We start from the raw sequence: 21,237 nt of genomic DNA, 5'->3' as shown, positions 1-21,237 counted from the left end.
CCTCCTGAAAGTTCATATCAGTTTCAAGAGCTATTTGTCCATTTTTTGGTGTCTTTTGTATGTGAGAAAACTTGTTGCAAGAGAAAGAACTTTAAGAGTAAAAATGAGGAGTTAAAGAAAGATTTATATACCTCTCTGCCATCTTAAATCCTCCGTGTTAAAGAAAACAAGTTACGGAAATTGTGCAGATCATAGTTTCTAGAATGTTTTCCAGGCCTCTTATCAGCACTGGCCATAAGAAGCACCTTTGTTTTCTTTTATATAGCAAACTAAAAAGTTTGTTTGTGTGAAGGGGGGGGGGATGAGAAATTCCACTTTCCCTTGTAGAGCACATCTCTGTGTTTCTGTATATGTGTGCCTTTCGATGCACAGGGTGAGTGGACTGCTTTGTGTCAGAAACTGGGAGGAGGAAGTGTTGTGACCCAGACCCAAGTAGGTAGCAACAAACTCAGTCCGAGATAAAATAAACTTTATTCGAACAGCTGGGAATTACCTCATTCCCAGCGTCACTCAACTCAAAGTAAAGCAAAGGCCTCTCAAACACAAATTCTTCAGTTATCACAAACCTGAGTCCAATTAGGCAAACTGCCAAAGGCCCTTCCTGATAAATGTCCAGAAGTTACCAAAACACAGAGCAGAGGACGCAGCTACAACACTGTTTTCTGGCAAGCTGAAACACGGATGCTGGTCTGTTATTAAGCTTTATGGGAGGGGCCAATCATCTCTTGGCCCTACTCCCGAGTTGTCCTCTCTGCTTGAGCTGCTCTTGCCTTTTGGCAGCTCTCCTCATGCGTGCATTAGGAACAGGCTCCACCAGTTCCTCTTCCTCACTATTATCAGAGTCTGGAGGTTCTGGAGTCCGCACCTCACTTCCCGATGGCCCTGGTCTCACCTCAGCCTCATCGCTGTCCAACTCTGTTGCCAGCACCGTAGGCTGCTGATGGACCACAACACTATCCCTCACTGCAGGGCCCTTCCCCTGGGCCTGATGATCCGAATGTGGCCGGGACGGGCTTTCACTAAGGCAGGTGCATGCACGGAGGTTGCATCCTCCCAGGTGAAGTCCTCAGGCCCATATCCCTTCCATTCAATGAGATACTGGAACCGTCCTTTTAGCCACTGGGAGTCCCGAATGCTGGCAACCTCATACTCAGGTGGTTCATCTCCATCCTGTGGTGCCGGTTGGGGACAGTCAGGTTGATGGAGTGGACCGACAGGCCGTTCTGAGACAAGGAAGGATCGATGGAACACTGGGTGGACACGCATCGAGCGTGGCAAAGTCAGGCGGTAGGCGACGGGGTTAATAACCGCCTCAACAGGAAACAGACCAAGGTACTGGTGGTTTAGCTTCCTGACCGGCCGGTCAGACAGAAGATGCTTGATGGACAACCAGACCGGATCTCCCACAGCCAATGGTGGTGTCGCCCATCGAGATCGGTCTGCGACTCTTTTGTAGTCCTTCTTGGCTTTCTCTAGATACCGTCACACCAACTGATGGACGGCCTGCAACTCGGACAGAAAATCATTAGCCGCCAGTACGAGGGAGTCGAGTTGTGTGAGGGGAAAGAACCGAGGGTGATATCCGACATTAGCCAGGAAAGGGGTTGTTTGTGTGGAGGTGTGTTGTGAGTTGTTGAACGCAAACTCTGCTACTGCCAAATACTCCGACCAATTGTCTTGTTGCTGGTTCACGAAGCAGCGCAGGTATTGCTCCAGAATGCCGATCACTTTCTCAGTCCCACCATCAGTTTCCGGATGATGTGCCGACAACAGACAGATCTTAACATTCAAGGCCGTCATCAGCCCTTTCCAAAACTGAGCAGTAAATTGAGCCCCTCGGTCTGATATGATCCTATCTGGTAGGCCATGGAGCCAGAAGACGTGTTGTATAAACATGTGGGCGATGGCGCGAGCCGTCGGTAACCCACGACATGGAATGAAATGCGCCATCTTCGTCAGCATGTCCACCACCATGAACATGGTCGTGAATCCAGAAGACGGAGGCAAATCTGTCAAGAAGTCCATGGAAATGGCACCCCAGGGTCTCTCTGGTGTCGGCAATGGGTGGAGTAGCCCTGGAGGGGCTCCCGTTGCCAACTTGGCCTGTCGGCAACGAACACAGGATGTGACATAAGCCTGGACATCGTGTCGCAAGCGAGGCCACCAAAAAGTACGAGAAACTAGATTCAGTGTCTTAAAGAGGCTAAAGTGCCCTGCCGCAAGATTATCATGGCACTGTGACAAGATAAGTTCCCAAAGCAGCCGTACTGGCACGTAGAGCCTGTCTCGGTATTGCAAAAGTTCATCATGAAACATCCATGGAGAGTCAGGCCCTACCTCTTCCTTGCGTTGCTCTACGTAAGCATTGTGCCACTGCGCTTCCCAGATCTGAGTCCGTAAATCCACTGGTTCCTGAACCGCGGAGAAAGATTCTACAGGCAACACTGTCCAGAGCGGAAGTGGATCTTCGATGTGAGAATACTCTGGTTTTCTCAAGAGCGCATCCGCCCTTTGGTTGCGACCACTGGGGATATATGTCACACGGAAATGAAACCGGGCAAAGAAGAAGGACCACCGAATCTGCCGTTGGTTCAGTTTCCGGGTGGTCTGTAGGAACTCCGTTATTATGGTCCATCTGTATTTCAATTTGATGCCGGTCCCCCCTCCAGAAGATGTCTCCAGGCCTCAAACACCATCTTAATGGCCAGTAACTCCTTCTCCCAGATGATGTAATTACGCTCGGAAGGGTTGAGCTTCCGGGGAATAATATGCGCAAGGGAAGAGGGTACTGCCAGACGTGCGAGCCTGGAGCAACACCGCACCAACAGCAACATCTGATGCATCTGCTTCCATCACAAATGGACAATGGGGGTCAGGATGCTTCAAGATAGGCTCCTTCATGAAGGCCTGTTTCAAGGCCTGGAACACCTGCTGCTTGGGGGTACCCCACCGGAACGGGACCTTTTTTTGTAGAAGCCGAGTGAGGGGTGCGGTCAAGGTAGCAAAGCCGGGGGAAAAGATCTGATAGTAGTTGGCGAACCCGAGAAGGCGCTGGACATCCTTCTCTCGTCGTGTAGGCTGCCAACTACGCAAAGACTCCACCTTGCTTGGCTCCATAGCAATGCCCTCGGGAGAGATGTGATGCCCCAGGAACTCAATGGTGGACTGGAAAAACTGGCATTTTTCCAGTTTCACGTACAGATGATTCTCCCACATACGCTCTGCGCATGTGCAGAAGTGGCGCATGAGCAAACCGGTAGCAAAGGTAAGTGAAGCCCACCCCTGCCTCAGTCCCAAGCGGAATATGACTGATTTTCAGACTCAGTCTATTTTGGGGGGGGGGGACGACTAGCTTTTTCCAGCCTCACCAAATTTGGTACCATTGGGTTGTGTTTTTTCCAAGGAGTTGTCCTGCTGATGGATGGCTAGGCTGAGTTCTGAATTCCTTTATATAATTTCCTTTCATCTTTCCATTGGGCTTGAAGGAATGGCAATGGCATTTTCAAAAAAGAGGCACTTTGGCTTGAAGCCTTGAATAAATTAGCCATGAGGAACTGCACATTTCGCTTGAAAAACGATCGCTTTCAACATGTCTTTAAAATCTGTTTAAATGCATTTACGTATATATTAAAGTTAAAAGTATTATCACGTTCACTCCTGGTGCTATATAGCAATAATTGCAACATAGGATTTTTAAAAAGTTTTATGTTTAAGGTTGGTTGGGAGTAGTTAGTTTATGGATTAGTAATCTTACTAAAGTACTCAAAGTACATTATAGCTAAATAGATGCGTTTTTCTGCACATCTGTGGAGCTTACACTTTACCACCAAATCATGTTTATGTCAGACTTGGTGATAAAGTGTAAGCCCTACAGGTACGCTGAAAAACTGCACCGTTGCCATATCCTATTGTGTTTTTTTTCAAGGGGGCCTTACTCCAACAGTGCTCGTCTGTATGTAGGTGTGCATTTACTATTAAAAAAAATCAAACAGGAAAGGAGATGTAAGATTGCTAGGAATAGTTGTAACTGCCCAGTTTCTTCTTTGCTGAAATTAGGTATTTCTGACAAAATGATAGGTAAATATTTGAAGATTTCCATTTTAGAGGCGATCTCATACATTGTTCTGTACAGATTATAATCACTTGAATACTTTGGTATCAGTGGTTTCTGTTTTTGCGGGTTTTCAAGATGTAGTCCCTGTGGATAACAAGAATTGAGTGTACAGTACACTGAGACTCAATCCCTCATGCTTTTCCTCCTTCACATACAATGACAACTGGAATTTTAAAGCTTCTGATTATGATTTTAACAACTTGCAGATATCTTTAAAACGTAGGGTCAAGATAATCCATATTATTGGAAGCATTGGATGGTTCTTCTGTCAAAATGCAAGTAATATAATTGGCTGTTGGATATGACTAATAGACTTGGATGCTATACTTTTTCAGAAAAAAATCAATTACCTTATTTTAGAAAATTACTTCTTTCATTGTTAAGGTTGAAGTGCTATACTTGAACATATATATCTAAAAAATAGAATTGCTTATTTAGATTTTCTAAATGAGATATCTGGTTGTTAGAGAGCAGAGCTCTTTGATAAAACACTCTCAAGGAAATGGAAACAGGGGCATAGAATTACAACTATAAATATGGAGAGCCTCTTATCGCTTTAAGTCAGCAAAGTCTGGTATCACATTGATTTTTCTTCTACCGCGTTATGGGATCTTTTATACAAAGGATAGTTCTTTCTCTTTCTGGTATATTGTAATGGATGTCCATTCTTTTTTAGCTTTATGATGACTTCTCTGCAGGTTTGCCAACGGAGTTTTATGTAAATTTTGACCTTTTGAGAGAAATTAATTACTCAAACATGTAGCTTCGTTTTAGTAGCAGAATATCTGTTAATGTCTTTTTATCTGCTAACAAATGGTTTCCGATTCCGTAGCAATGCGTACATTTTTGTTGACTCCAGCACTTCAAACTTTTTGTGCTTTTAATAAAAAGCTAACAACCTCTTGCCAAATGCCTCTTTCTGACTGAAAAATTACAAAACCTTCAAGCACAGAATTTTGAATGCAAAAAGAGTAGCGATTTATCTCTTTTGATGAATGACTCCCTTTCCTTAGACCTATTCAGCAGTATATCTGTATAAAATTAAATCAGTGTCTCTGCTGACTATCATCAGCTGAAAGTTGTAATTAGGAAAATTGGGTAATGATTTTTGTCAGGTCCGACAGGCTCATGGATTTCTGTGATGGTCCTGTGACTTGAAGGCAGCTTGGTGTATTTTCTAATGATTTAAGTGTGGAGCCTTTGTTTTGTTTTGTTCCACTGGTTTAGGGGTGTCAAACTCATGCATGACGTATTCTTCCCTTTGCTAAACCGGGGGTGAGCATGGCCAGCGTGTGGCGCATCCAGCCTGTGGGCCACGAGTTTGATATCCCTGCACTAGTTGTGAATTTGCCTTAGTAGCTCTGGAATTTCCTCTTACAACTCTAGTGGAGATTTATTCCATCCTACACTGTAACTCAGTTCCAGTCCTTCTGCCACCCATTGCAATAAATTGCAATATAATTTCACTCACCTGGCGAGCATTATTTACTGGCTAAATGCAATCTATAAAGGACACTACATTTAAACCTCTTTCCACTTGGATGGCGCTGAAGCTATCATTTGGATGTCAAGCAATCTGTGCATCTAATAGAAACGTTTGTGCCTGTGGTACAAAATTATGCCTGTCAAAGGAAAGCGGAGTTGGAAAATGAGCTCTCAAATTTCATTATTTTTTTACCAGTGGTATATGGTGCCTTCCTCCACATGAGATTTATGCCATCTCCTAACGCCAGACCAGAAATTTGAGATAATTTATATGGGATGTTTATGATTGAAAAAGCCTTAGATATTTTAGATGGCTGGTGGGTATTGTATGCTTTTCTTATTCACTATGAAACAAAGCTAATTTGGGTTGGGGAAGGAAAGCAAAAAAACTTTGGAAAGTGACACCTTTTTTTCTTTTTAACTTAAATTGCACAGCATTGCAAAATCAACCTGATTCTCTCTTTTCCCCTTATGGCATTTTTCTTGTCATATTTCAAAATGGCCAGAGTTATTTTTCAAGTTTTGTCCTTCATAGCTCAACATTACTTTCAACATTAAACTATAGCAAAGTCAAAATGCAGCAACTTTGCAACATAGAGTGATATCTATAGCAATAAGGCGAGGAGTTTAAAGATTTAATTAAATTGTGAACTAAAGGATGCATACAAAGTGACGTTTTTAGTTCATGAAATACTAGTCCAAATTAAAGGGGTGACAGCAATATGCTCCTTGGTGTCCTATAGTAGGAACTGAACTGCCTTCTCAGTGGAAGCTCAAGGTCAAGGGCTATATTGCAATTTGTTGGAAAGAAAAAAGGAGGGGAAGAAACGAACAGCAGACGGGATAAAGTGTGTGAGTGGAGAATAAATTAGAACTGGAGCAATTTTTCTGAATGTTAGTTGCTAGATAGAGAAAAAGAGCAGAATGCTGTTTCTTGGGGCTTATTATTAGCCTCAGTTGGAATGCAAGACTTGGTCTGAAATGGCAATTATTAGTGCCAATGTTGTCTGACAATTAAGAAAGTATTTCTCTGTGCATAATATTAACAAAAAGACATTGATTTTACACATAAAAGCTGTGCTTAAAAGCTGGGACTTTAATTCCCAGAATTCTCAACCAGAATGGCCTTATAGCTAGGTCAGTTTTGGGTTCATATAGCCTTTATTTATTCCCAGGTAGTTGATTTAATTTGTATCCTACTTTTCACTCAGAAACCTTAAATGGGGTACTCTACTCTTCCCCTTCCCCTACAACAGCAGATAGGTCTGAAAGAGATTCACTGGGCTTACATATCACCCACTGTGTACAACTTGCTCATATGACACTTACAATATGTAAAATTAAAGTGTCTATAAAAATCAATACAAACAATTCATTAAAATGCAAGCTGGTTAATTAATGCCAGCTGATAAATTGTCTTAAGTCCTTTAGCTCCCAAACTCAAAGATCCTATGCCCTCCAAGTGGCACAAAGTCAGAAGGCTGTCCCTTTTCAGCTCAGGAAAAGTTAACTTTGTGAGTCTAGCCACTTTCTGCAGCTATATGAACAAGGGACTTAATAAATGTTGGACAAATAAAGCCTGAATCACTTTTATGCTTTAAGAGTGTGACGGAGGGTTCAGATCCATTTGGAAGACAGAATCTGAACCCAATGATGGTTGATCTGGGCTATCTCTGCACTAGAAAAGATTGCTGGGGGGCATGGCTTGAACTAACATATCTTTAAAGGATCCTGACCATCTTGGTTTAAGGACCCAGAACCTGAACTAGCTTTCAAAAATATTTATTGGGCTTCTCTCTACTCAGCCACAATATGAAGTTGCAATGTGCTCAGAGGTGGGTTTCAGCAGGTTCTGACCAATTCTGGAGAACCAGTAGTGGAAATTTTGAGTAGCTCAGAGAACTCATAAAAACCACCTCTGACTGGCCCAACCCCCATCTATTCTCTGCCTCCCCAGTTCCAGCTGATTGGGAGGAAATTGTAATTTTGCAGTATCCTTCCCCTGGAGTGGGGAGGGAATGGAGATTATACAGTATCCTTCCCCTGCCACGCCCACCAAGCCATGCCCACCAAGCCATGTCACGCCCACAGGTGGTAAAAAATTTTGAAACCCACCACTGAATGTGCCTTAATTCATGGAAAGATCTGATGAACAATAAATCACAGGTATATGATACCTTAGGAGAAATAATTTAAAATCTTGAGCAGATAAAATCTTCTGCACTTTTTTCATGATTAAAGGGAAATTAAAACTGTTCCATTTATATTTTCATATATCAATAAGATTATCGACTGCGAAGTCCAGAAGCAAAAAAAGTAAGAAGCAAGAAGTTAGTAATGTTTTCATCTAACTATCTATGAATTGAATATCAATTTTGAAAGGTCAGCACATAAACAACAACCAAATATTATTTTTCCCTAGGAAAATGATATTCAGGACTGACATCTGACTGACATCAGAAACTTAGTAGCCAGCTTGATCAAGAGATGCCTCTTTCATTAAAAGATACAATTGTCTATAAAAATGCTAATGTTAAAGAGGAGGCAACTGTTATATTTCTTTTTGATGCCACCAAATATGATCCTGAATTCTGAATTCTTTTTATCCCTAGCCTTTAATGTCTCTCAATAAGATTGAAAGGCAAAACATCCTGAAGTTAGCAAAAGTTTAATTTTAATAAGTTTAATTTTTCCTGATTTATATTAATATTCATTATTCCTTCAATAGTTCCCGATTCATCATTTATTATTTCCTAAGTAGTTGTGGAAATTTTGTTTCAATTGTTTTATTTGATTAATAATTTTATTCTGTTGTGATTCATTAAGCATTTCATTATATTGTGATTCATTCATTTAAATAATTATATTCTCACCGTTTTTTGTTTTTTGTTTTTTTTGTTTACATTTATATCCCGCCCTTCTCCGAAGACTCAGGGCGGCTTACAGTGTGTAAGGCAATAGTCTCATTCTATTTGTATATTTACAAAGTCAACTTATTGCCCCCCCAACAATCTGGGTCCTCATTTTACCTACCTTATAAAGGATGGAAGGCTGAGTCAACCTTGGACCTGGTGGGACTAGAACCTGCAGTAATTGCAGGCAGCTGTGTTTTAATAACAGGCTTCTTACAGCCTGAGCCACACCGCGGTTTTTCTCTGACATATCACTGACATATCACATATCTCTGACATATCACTAGTTTGCATGTTATTCCAATAAATTTAAATTGGTTATCCCTTTTTGGTGCAGTGGTCTTAATTCAGTGGTCGTTTTTAATCAGCCCATTAGAGTAACCCACGATAAATGGCTGAAATAACTCAGGTTATTGTGGAAATGTGGAAATGGTTATGCCAATACTTTTGAGATCAAACTTTATATCCAGCCCAGCCCATTGAACTTGGCAGAAATACTTAGCTCAAGATGATGTTGAACTGAGAAAAATAATATGAAGCCATTTATAATGCCTCATTAATTGGAGGGGAAAGGGTTAATTTCCATTATTCTGCAAATCGTTTCACATCCTATCATCATATCATTTCGCAAGATCTAAAATGGACAGCAAACATCAAAAACATCATCAAAAAAGCACAGCAAAGAATGTACTTTCTGCGCCAACTCAGAAAGCTCAAACTGCCCAAGGAGCTGCTGATACAGTTCTACAGAGGAATTATTGAGTCGTCATCTGCACCTCTATAACTGTCTGGTTTGGTTCTGCAACCCAAAAAGACAGACACAGACTTCAGAGGATAATTAGGACTGCAGAAAAAACAATGGCTACCAACGTGCCTTCAATTAAAGACCTGTATACTGCACAGTGCACAGTTAGAACAGTTTATGTCCAGGATGTGAGGGGTCTGTAAATATTTTCACAGATGTCTCACATCCTAGACATAAACTGTTTCAACTCCTATCCTTAAAATGACGCTACAGAGCACTGCACACCAGAATAACTTGACACAAGAGCAGTTTTTTCCCGAATGCCATCACTCTGCTAAACAAATAATTCCCTCAACACTGTCAAACTATTTACTAAGTCTGCACTACTATTAATCTTCTCATTGTTCCCACTACCCATCTCCTTCCACTTATGACTGTATGATTGTAACTTTGTTGCTTGTATCCTTACGATTTATATTGATATTGTTTCTTGATTGTTTATTTGTACCCTATGACTATCATTAAGTGTTGTACCTTATGATTCTTGATGAAGGTATCTTTTTTTTATGTACACTGAGAGCATATGCACCAAGACAAATTCCTTGTGTGTCCAATCACACGTGGCCAATAAAAAATTCTATTCTATTCTATTCTATTCTATTCTATTTTTCTCAGACAAGAATAAAATAAAAATAAAACAAACTATAGACTAACCTCTATACCTAAAGCTCATTTTAGTAATTCAGAATTATGATATATATTGTAATACATCTTTGTGTCTGTTGTTCCTTTTCTAGAAGAAACTACTACATCAGAAATCACTGTTTTAATAATTCTATCTAGCACTTTAGCTAATGTATATTTAGCTAATGTATATTATTTTAATCACAGATTGTATGATTTTAAAATTATGGTTTATGTTATAGGTTTGCCGATTTTATCAGAGGAATGCTGAAACTTATCCTACTTCTGTTACTGTCAGGAGCAACTTTGTCATCCTTTTGGTATACTTTGACATGTTTAAAAACTGTCATTCACCTTCCTTTAACTACAGGTATGTTAATCCCAGTTTCCAGGTTTAACAAATATTTGTTTCAGTAATGGCTTTCCACCATGTAGAACGCTAGGAAAATGTGGTGGTGTAGTTCATTATAAAAGTTTAAAATATAAATTAAACTAACTCATAATTCTATTCCAAGTAGAAATTGGGAAATTACTTAGTTTCCTGTCTCAAACCACCAATATTTTTCAAGATGTATTATAAAACTCTTACATTTATTAAGCCAATTGCAGAATAACAAAGATGACTGCTATCAGGAATGAATTTAAGCTGTACACGTAAAATTTAATTGTGGGAAATCCTTGAATTTCTTACACTAAATAGGTTGTAATTTTACTTAGTAGGTTAAAGCAAGAGAGGGGAAATTTTTATGTTGGTTAAACAAGTGTCTTTCACAAGGCTTTTAAGATCTGTTAGTTAATTGCAAACATTATTTAAAGAAAATGATTAATGATAATCCTTAAACCCAGCTGACTTGGAACTTGATGGATAATTGTGTACTATGTTGTGTTTTGTGATTGTATAATATATGATGCTTATGTGGAAACAAGCATGTGCAGAAAAGTTATTTGTAGTATGTAAATGAATAAACCTTAACAATTTTTCTTTGCTCATTCAATTATGACTTTATATTTAATATAAGCCTTATATCTAGAGTAGAGCTCATCTATATATTTTATACAAATCACATATGGTTGGTTGATTTAAAGTTCAATTTATCAACATTTCTGAATTTTCTTTGTTTCATGTTTTGATATCAAGCCTTCCTTCCTGCTCCTCTTCCAATTAGATGTGTTGATTATACAATCTTAAATTTGATAAATTTCTCTATGACTGTTTGTTCAGGCAGTTCTCACTGAAGGACAGTAATTGGGACTGACAGCTCTGTTGCTAAGCATCACAATCATAAAGCACAATGTCACATGACTGCAACTAGCTTACAAGAGCAGTTGTAGCAGTTTTGGTGGCCATCATTAAGTGAATCTTGTACGATCGTTAAGGGCAACATCACATACCATTTACAACTTCCTGCTGGCTTTCCCATTAACTTTGCATATTGGAAACCATCCGTGAAAGTTACTAATGGCGATCACATGACTACAAGTTTCTGCGACTGTTGTAATTATGGGCTAAGTTCCAGCTACAACTACAAAGAACACTTGTAAGTCCCCTTGATAACTTCAGTTAGAGTTATCTAACTGAATGGGTGGCTGTTAAACAAGAAACTGTATCTGTTCTTCTGGAGTGTTGTACTGCACTTCAGACTTAATTTCCAAATATGCTTTGGAGTTTGTGAGAGTGTGTATATTGTCTCTTTAGAATGCCAAATGTATTGTTGTTATTTTCCTAGACTGTGCGGTAGCTATGACGGATAACTACATAGTCTTAAGAGAAAGGTTATTTTCCCCATAGACAATAAACTTCTGGGTCTCTAACTGATACAAGTGTTTATGTGCTTTTAGAAAACTTCAACTCTAGGTCCTTTTAGTTCAATCATGACTGTTGTGTCTTGCCCGCCCTCAGAGCAGCCGGGGCCTTCTTATCTGCTCCCGAACACGGAGGAATGTATGCCTCCCGGCCCCAGTCCTGGCTCCATGCCCAGACAAACTGCAGAAGAAGGAGCACCTCCCGGCCCCAGCCCTGACTCCATGCCCAGGCAAACGGAGCAGCTAGACCCCTCCCCCTCCTCCACAGCATGTGAGCCTGAGGAGGGTTTATTACCAACAGCTGATTGGAGTGACCCTCGCATCAGAAGATTGGATAGGCGGAAGCAACAGAAGGAAGGGAGGGGCAGGCCTTAATGAGTGCTGAGTCATGGAGCCACACCCCATGGCCTATATAAAGGATCTGCTTTCTGGCAGTCTCTGAGTCAGGCAAAGTCGAACTTATCTTGCTGAAGTCACTTACTGGTCTCCTGCCTGCTCTGAGGACTTTGCTAGGACTTTGGGCAGAGCTGCAGAGGCAAGCCTGATTCGGATTTCCCTGACCCGGCCGTCAGCGGAGGAGTGGGACACGACAATGACTAAACTCCCATAGTTCCAGCAAAAATTCTTCTTATTTCTTGTACATTTCATGTACATTCATTGAATTGTTGACCATAAACCTGAAGGATAGCAATAGCAATAGCACTTAAACTTTTATACCACTCCATAATACAGCCCTCTCTAAGCAGTTTACAGAGTCAGCAAATTTCCCCCAACAATCTGGGTCCTCATTTTACCAACTTCTGAAGGCTGAAATTTGAATCAACCTTAAGCCAATCAGAATCGAACCCCTGGCAGTGGGCAGAGTTTTGCCTGCAATACTGCATTCTAACCATTGCACCTTCCAAATTTGATATAGCAAGTGGCACTTGTTTCTTAACTGTTCTAGCTCTATTTTGATATATTGGAAGAATTCATTAGAATTAATTTGCATTTATCTTTTGAAAATCAGTGAAATTCACCTTCTTAATTCTTAATGTTGTTCTTATCTTTGGAGGAAACAGTTTTTTTAAAAAAATATATAGATATGATTTCTAGTATGATGCAAATCATATAGGGTGAAATACAAGTCAAAAGAAATTAAAGGGAGGAAATCAGAGAAAAGAAAAGGAAATTAACTAAATCTTGTTTAAATCTACACTACTTGCTACTTTATCTCTCCATATCATTCTTTCCTTGCAAATATATGGTACCACTTGTTTTTCAGGCCTCTCTCTTCTCCCCCTCCCCCCTCTTATAATTTTGCCTTTCTTGGTTTTCCCTTCCATTTAGCCATCCATTCTTGCTTCACATATTTGCTTTGCAATTGTAGCCTCATTGATCAAACTGTTTCAGTATACTTCTTTCACATTGGCCACTCATTTTTGTTTGCAGTCCACATTCATTTATCACCCATAGACTCAATCTCCATTTCTTTCATCACACACTTCTTAAGCAAACCACTTACCCTTTATTCAGCTTCCTTTTATGTTTCTCCTGACATACTTAACATTCACTTCTATATTATTAAGACAGCAGAAGTACACTCTTATACCCAGCGATATTTGCTTTTTGACAAACTTTTATTCCTCACAATAGATCGCAGGCTATATACATTTTTACCGGTATTTGACCTCTTAAATTTTCTTCATTCATGTTCACATCTTTAGTCAACATTCTACCAAGGTACACAAATTTATGGGTTTTTTTTTTACCAGTTATACAGTATATAGCTCCTAATCATTTTTTTTTCTTTTTGTGGTCAAATATAGCCTCCTCGATCTTATTTTATTTGTGATTTTTCTATATTCCAAGGTGGTGGTAGACAAGGAAGTTTCCATTAGTCAGCTTCCTGGGCATAGGGAAATCATCTGACAGTTTGGGGTGCAGTATCAAAGGTTTGCTCATGATACCTCATTACTCCTGGATGTAGGGGAGATGCTGTCCATGATCTATCCCAGGTCCTGGTGATTCTAAGATCGGAATGCGAGAGAACAGGCTGAAGTTTATTTTAAGCAAGATGGAATTGCTGTTTATACATCAGAGTTCTTCACTGGCAACAGTGTTATCTCTGGACAGGCAAGCATTAGATGTGAAAGCAGATTTGTGACTGGGGGTTTGGGGGGAAAGGCTTTAATTCAAGCCTTCTACTTGAACAGCAGGTAGAAGCCGTGGCTGGAGGGGCCTTTGTGCCAACTTCAGCTGATATTCCAATTGCAGCCTTACTTGATGCAGGAGGACCTGGCTACAGAACTCATGTCCTTATTATTGTGCAAATAGACTACTACCATAATGTGCTTTACATAGGGCTACCTTTGAGGAATATTTACAAATTATATCTGGCCCAGAACACAATATTCTGTAGATTAACTGATACCCAAAGCTGGGCGCTTCTAACATCCATGCTGTAGACCCTACATTAGATGCTGACTCAGTTCTGGTTACAATTAAAGTGTTGCTACAAAATCCTTTTGTTGTTTGGTACCTGCAGGATTGTCTTCTCCAACTTGTCTCAACCCAATTTACTAGATCACAGAGGGGGAAACTCCTCATGGTCTCACATTTTCAGGAGGAGGCCAAAGTGAGTAGGTACTGAAGTTCTATGGCTGCTTTGGTGTTCCAAAATGGATTCCTTATGGCTGGCCTTCCTCATGGCTTTCTGTTAAGCTTTTTCAGAGAAATGTCTATGGAGATTCTCAGTCATCCAGTCATGGTTGCCCCAAAGGTGCTTTTTTCAAAAAAAAAAAAAAAAGACCTCATCCCAAGAAGCTTCTTCAGTTCTGTTCAGTTCAGTTCAGTTTTGGATGAGAAATGAAATGTCTTCAAGAAAAAACAAAGTTTCAGTTGCCTTTTGGGAAAAAAAAACCTTTTTGGGTTTTTCAGAGAAAAGTGTTCCAATGATGCTTACCCAGTGGTGAAATCCAATTTTTTTTTACTATCGGTTCTGTGGGCATGGCTTTGGTGGGCGTGGCAGGGGAAGGATACTGCAAAATCTCTATGCCCACCCCATTCCAGGGGAAGGATACTGAAAAATCCCCACCCCACTCTGGGGCCAGCCAGAGGTGGTATTTGCTGGTTCTCTACTCAAAATTTCTACTACCAGTTCTCCAGAACCTGTCAGTACCTGCTGGATTTCACCCCTGTACTTAGCCTATTTTTCCTTTTTTCCTTTTCTATTTTTGTTATTTTTGACAAAAGGGTCATTAATTTGGTTGCTAATTTTTTGAAGCAGTTTATTTTCATTGTTTAATTATATCGTGAGTATTTTATTTTTTTGCATATATGTGATATGCCTAAGGAGCTTCCCAGAGTTGGTTATAAGATGGGGCTGCAATGATGATGATGATGATAATAATAATCATAATGTTATCCATTCAGTTGTGTGCGATTCTTGATGATTCCATGGGTCAGATCTCTCCACATCTTCTGATCTTGCATTAGTTTTTCTATGATCTGGCTGGTGTCAGTTTTGATGGTGTCCACCCACCATATGGGATGCTATAGAAGTGTTTTAAATAAAATAAAATAAATATCAGCTGCTGAGAGCTGCAAGGTTGAGGTGGGATTTAAATGAAATAAATAAATGTTCAGATTCATATTGTTTCAGAATGCAGTTGAATGTTCATTGTAAATGATTTGTGTCTTAGGCATCAACTTAGCATTGTCTGAAAAAAAAATATTATTCATGTCCTAACCAAAAATTCTCTATCATTACCACAAGCCTTCCTTGTATATTTAACAGCTAAGGGGACAGAACAGATCTTTGCTTTGCCTCCTTGCCATTGTTGAACCATTTGTTAAGCATACCATTGATTCTCATGCTTTATTTTTTATACACCACACTTATTACACTGAACAACCCAACTTTCAACTCCATATTGGTGCAAAGGTTTTGTACATCAAGCATCTAATTTATTTTGCATCTGCTCTAAATTAGCAAACATTCTTTAAGCTAACTTTATCACTTTCATATAATTTTCCATTATTTCCTGAAGAGTAAAATCTAGTCTGCACACCTCCTTCCCAGCAGATTTGCAGCACTTCACAAATTTTATTCACTGCCACCTCTGTGACCTTACAGTCAAAAATCTGCCAAAAGCTTTCCCAAGTACATTTCACATACTAACTCCTACTCCCTCATCTTTTTGTACTTTTTTTAAGGGAACAGTAGTGGCATTCTTTCCATCATCTGGCATGAATATAGTCTTCCTAACCATTAAATAAATCACACAATCATTTCATAAACAAATCAAATCTATAATCATACCTTTATATAAATATTTTTCTAATTGCATCATCAACACTGGCCAGCCTTAGTATTTTCCAACATTCTTTACAGTATTTATGATTTTTCATTCTTTTTTTCTAAAACAGAAGTGTTTACAGTATTTATTTCAATTTCACTCTTCAAACTGTTCCAGTCATTCCCATAATATCTGTAAAGTATAGTACTCAGTCTTGCATTTTTTCACTTAGATTTCATCTCAAATCATTTTATCACTTTTATTCTTAACCTCAACTTGGAAATTCTTTTAGCCCTTCTTGCCCACTTCCAAAACAATCCTTTATTTCCATAAAAGTGGCTCTGCATTCTTCCTATCTCTTTTAATTTTAACCATTCTTTGCTTTTCTTAACGTCATTACTGTATGCAGATTATGTTCTCAATCTCTTCCCCGCAATCACTCTGTTATATACCTTCTTTTCATCTATTGTCTCTTTTAAATCATTTCAGCCAACATCATTTTCATATTAGCATAAAATTGTGCATACTTTTGTCGTTCTTTGCAAGATAAACTTTTTGCCCTGTCCCATTTCAACATCGTCTTTCCTTTTGTCCACTTTCCATTCTTTCATTTGGGAAATTTAATATGTCTCTTAATATGTTTTTAAACAGGATTCATATTTATTTTGCCCGATCATCTTCAAATGGGCCTGTTGACACTGATCTCTGCTGCAGCTTTTATAAAGGAAGAAAAGAACAAAATAAGTCACCATTTTTAGTTGTCCATTTGTAGCATTCCTTGCTAGCAATATGGTCAACAACTGTCAGTTTCACAGATTTTGCAACCTGCCCCAAATGCAGCCACATGGTTAGAGTTAGAGTTACAGTTAGAGTTAGAATTAGAGTTAGAGTTAGAAAGCTAAATGTTTTCTCCAAAGTTTATCTCTGCTATTCTGAAACACATTGGAATTGTTATGGTTGAACTTTTTTTTAACACTATAATTAAATTTCAGGAGATCATTTTTCTCTCAATTTAAGTAGGGGAAGTTTGAAATCAGGCAGAAGACAATGCCTGTGGCACAAGAATGTAAGATTCTTTTTTAAGAAATCAAATCTGAAGTAACATTAAAATAAAAGCATTCTTTGTTTATGTTAGAAGGGGAGCCATTTTTTTTATTTGTTCAGATGGAAACACTGAACCAAGAACAATTCATGCATGTGTCTCTTTACAATTGCAGTAGAATATTTTGTATTTTCAGTCAATGGATACCAATTAATCATGTTGCTATTTACCGAATTGTGTAAAGTTAGGTCAAACCAGTAATAACTAAGTTGGCTTTTAGCTGGCATTTAGGGCTGACTATTCAAAGTGATTAAGGATAAATACACCACTGAGGTGAACTCTGTTACTGGTAACTGCATCCCTTGTAGGTTTTTCAGGCAGTGTTCCAAAATCTTTTGTCATTCTCTTCATCCACTTTTTTCAAAAAAATTAGTCTATTGAATAAGTCCATAATTTGGAGACCATCCAAATATTAACCAGGGTCTATCCTGCTTACTCAAAGTTAGCTAATTGCTAGTACCTGCTGAGGCATCCCAGAATGTTTAAATAAAGCAAAACTGCCTAGTGTAGGTAAAATATACTCTTACAATGTTGATCTTCCTACTCCAATATTCCTGTGAAATTCCTTTTTTTGTAGCATATTTTACTTTTGCCATATTGCATTGAACTATTTTAGGTATTGCTATAAGCACACCACTATGTTAATGGTACATATTCCATAGGGTCGTATTTCTCAAATTAAATATTGTGCTTTCTTCTAAGAAACATGAGGAATTTTCTAAAAGATTTTCTAAAATCACAGCTCTAGTCAAGTCTGCCGCTTAGCCATGATCGATCAAACTAAGAGCATTTCTGCAACCACAATCCAGCTTTTAGAATTCCTGCTGTTCTTACTATAATTATGAAAATGTTTGCCTAATTTGATCCTGCTTCTGCTGTGATTTTTCTCTCCTCTTTTCCTTCTGCTAAGTTCTCACTAAAGTATGAAGACCTTTTTATCAAGACAATACTAGGAATGAACCACTCCACACCCATCTGAACCACCCGCCTGGCCTCTCTACATCTGCACGCTTCCTGGTCTACTAGTACTTCTTCTGAGTCTCCCACTCTGCCTTTCTTCTGCTGTATGCTCGATATTAGCCTTTCAATAAAGTCCAATTGGTGTACCTTCCTAATCATAGTAGTAGCTGGAGACAGTCATTTAAGAGATATAATTCTTTATTTACTCAGATAATTCTAGCCAGGTGGAGCATCAGAATGACACAACAACTTTATGTAGCTAAACTTATATCACATCAACAAACCATGCCCTACCTCATTTCAGAGGTATTTCCTTATCCTAATAGAGAAACAGAATGACCATAGGCAGATTGGTATAGTGTAACTCAGCCTCTTGCCTTTAGTCTTAGCAGCCATATCAACCACATATTGCTGGAATAGACACCCTCTCTTAGAAGGTTATTAAACTCATTCTCATGGTTCATTATCTGATAGACCCACTAATGCATTGCCATTACTTTCTTGTTGTTCATCATTTGGAGCTGATGATGCCAGTCCAAAGAAAGAAAAGTATGTATTGAAAGCTGTTGTAGGAGCGATGGACTTTGAAATTATTTGCAAACCGTCTCCTCATTCTTTCCGCATAATGTGCTGTAATGTTGGTTCAGTTTCAGTGTTATATAATGACAGCAACTTACTCCATTTGTGCATTAAATTTTCTCTCATGTTCAAATGTTGGTCTTCAATCAGGATTAATGGCGATGGAAGTTTCTGGCATGTCTTCAGTTTGTTCTTTTGCAGGTTGAAGGGACGTAATGTACAAGTTTCATTGTTGTAGTAGTTTCTCCAATAAATCAGCAATAGCATGTTGAATCCCTTCATTGTGATGTATACCCATTCTCAATTCTATGCTGTCTTGAGAATCCATGAAGTAAATTTGAATAAATTTGACTTGCTGGTTGGAGTCTGGCATTAAATATTTGACGTGATGATGGATTTGTTTTTGAATAATCATAGAAGGATTCCATCCGTTCCTCATTGGAAGGACTGCTTTAGCATCAAAGGATTTCATTTGAAAGAGACAGTTGTATAGGTATCCTCAACTTATGGCCACAGTTGAGCCCAAAATTTCTTTTGCTAAGTGAGACAGTTGTTAAGTGAGTTTTGTCCCATTTTATGACTTTTCTTGCCACAGTTATTAAGTGAATCACTGCAGTTTTAAGTTACTAAATCAGCTGCTAGGTAAATCTGGCTTCCCCTTTGACTTTGCTTGTCAGAAAGTCGCAAAAGATGATCATATAATCAGGACTCATTATGCAACCGCCATAAATATGAGTCAGTTGCCAAGCATTTGAATTGCGATCAGGTGGCCATGGAGATGCTGCAATAGTCATAAGTCTGAAAAATAGTTGTAAGTCGAGGATCACCTGTATTGTCTGTTGTACTTTCTTAACTCATTTGCAATAGGTTCATTGTTGCTATATAAATTGAGTTCATTAGGTAGCGGTTGCAATTTGCCTACCCTGACTTTTCCCTTCATAAAGCGGAATTTGGTCGTTTTTCCAGGGAATGGGGATGCACAACAGTGAAGGCAGATTTTGACTATGATACCAACACTACCAGAATTATTAGATCTTACAAATCATACATTTTGCCTTGATCTTTCTCTGTTGAGGTCTTGTTGTTGGAACAAGGAACTCATGCAGTAATTAGTGTTCGTCCCTTTTCTCCTTCATCTCTTCATCTCGCCTCTTCTTTACCACATCCCAAGAATATTTGATGTCATCACATGATCATGATAACTCCTCTCTCTTTCCACATGGCATGATTATGCTGACAATATTTTGTCTTATTTTTACTTATTTGTTTATTTTACTACAATGCTGTGTGTTGCTTTTCTCACCTCAGAATACCTGCTGGCTTCTCCATTGAGTTACAGGAAGCTGTCAAATGATGTCAATTCCCTGCTCCTGGGTGGGGGAGGGAACAGAGAATTGTGCGATTGGCTGGGAATCTGTCACAGAATGTTCAAAATAAAGATCATGTGACTGCAGTGGTGGCCCAACTAGCCTGGAACAGCCATAACTTTTCCAAATTTCATTTCCTCTGGAATGTGGGTCCCAGACTCATAGTACATTAACCAATTTGAGGTACCTTAGAATAACAGAGTTGTAAGGGATTTTGTAAGTCCTCTAGTCCAATCCTCTGTTCAAGCAGGAGACTCTATACCATTTCTGACAAATGGATGTCCAGTCTTACCTTGAAAGCCTTCAGTGATGAAGCAACCACACCTTCTGTAGGCAAGCTTGTTCCATTGGTTGATTGTTCTTACTGTCAGAAAATTTAACCTTTTCTAGGTTAAATCTCTCCTTGATCAGTTTCCATCCATAATTCCTTGTCTGGCTTTTGGTTGCTTTGGAATATAGGTTGTCCCCCCCACTTCTCGGTGACAGCTCCTCCAATATTGGAGCACTGCTATCATGTGATCCCCTACTCCTTCTCTTCACTAGACCAGCCATGCCCAGTTCTTGTAACCATTTTTCATATGTTTTAGCCTGGATTCAAAAATTGGTGCCCTATAATGCACCGTTTCACCCAATTAAAAGTCATGGCAATGAGAATTTTAGTAGTATATTTTAGAGCAAATAAACCTCATTTAGAATCAGCATAGTGTTTGAGCAGGGGGTTGGACTAGCAGACCTATAAGGTCCCTTCCAACTCTATTATTCTGTATTTTGTATTGCTGCCTGAACGAGTGTCCTTTCTTTTAAAGCAATCACTGGGATTTACCAAAAGAAGAAGGCTTTCTTTGTTAATAAATATTGACAGAAATTGTGCTTAGTTTTGCTCACCATTATTACATATTCATCCATACAGATAAAGATGAGAAAATAATAAAATTACTAAATAAAAGCAGATGCTATGGGTATTTTACATTTCATTTGTTTTAACTGGATATATTTAAGTACTTGCTGTCCTTATTTAGATATATTAGGGAGAAAACTTCTTTGAATCCCAAGATATATTTATGACTACTGATAGCTAAAAAAACTTTTGGATGGATTGTGCCTTGTTATGAATTTCTAATACCTGTCATTTCAATTTACAACGACTACAGAATCATTTTCGTTTTCTCAGTTCTGTTGAGAATTATGAAGGATATCCTGCTTCCC

General features: G+C 38.9%; 1 protein-coding gene across 1 annotated transcript in view; it reads left to right on the top strand.

Moving 5' to 3' along the window:
• SLC49A4 (solute carrier family 49 member 4) overlaps positions 1-21,237 on the top strand; it is a 105,094-nt gene that overhangs the window by 67,472 nt on the left and 16,385 nt on the right. The window contains exon 7 of the mRNA XM_058195366.1: positions 10,183-10,310. Within this exon, the coding sequence (XP_058051349.1) occupies positions 10,183-10,310 (128 nt within the window). The remainder of the gene's footprint in view (positions 1-10,182; positions 10,311-21,237) is intronic.

This window comes from Ahaetulla prasina, chromosome 1 (assembly GCF_028640845.1).
Source record: "Ahaetulla prasina isolate Xishuangbanna chromosome 1, ASM2864084v1, whole genome shotgun sequence".
NCBI lineage: Eukaryota > Metazoa > Chordata > Lepidosauria > Squamata > Colubridae > Ahaetulla > Ahaetulla prasina.
Note: the sequence above shows the minus strand (reverse complement) of the source record. Positions and strands in the feature narration are given on the sequence as shown.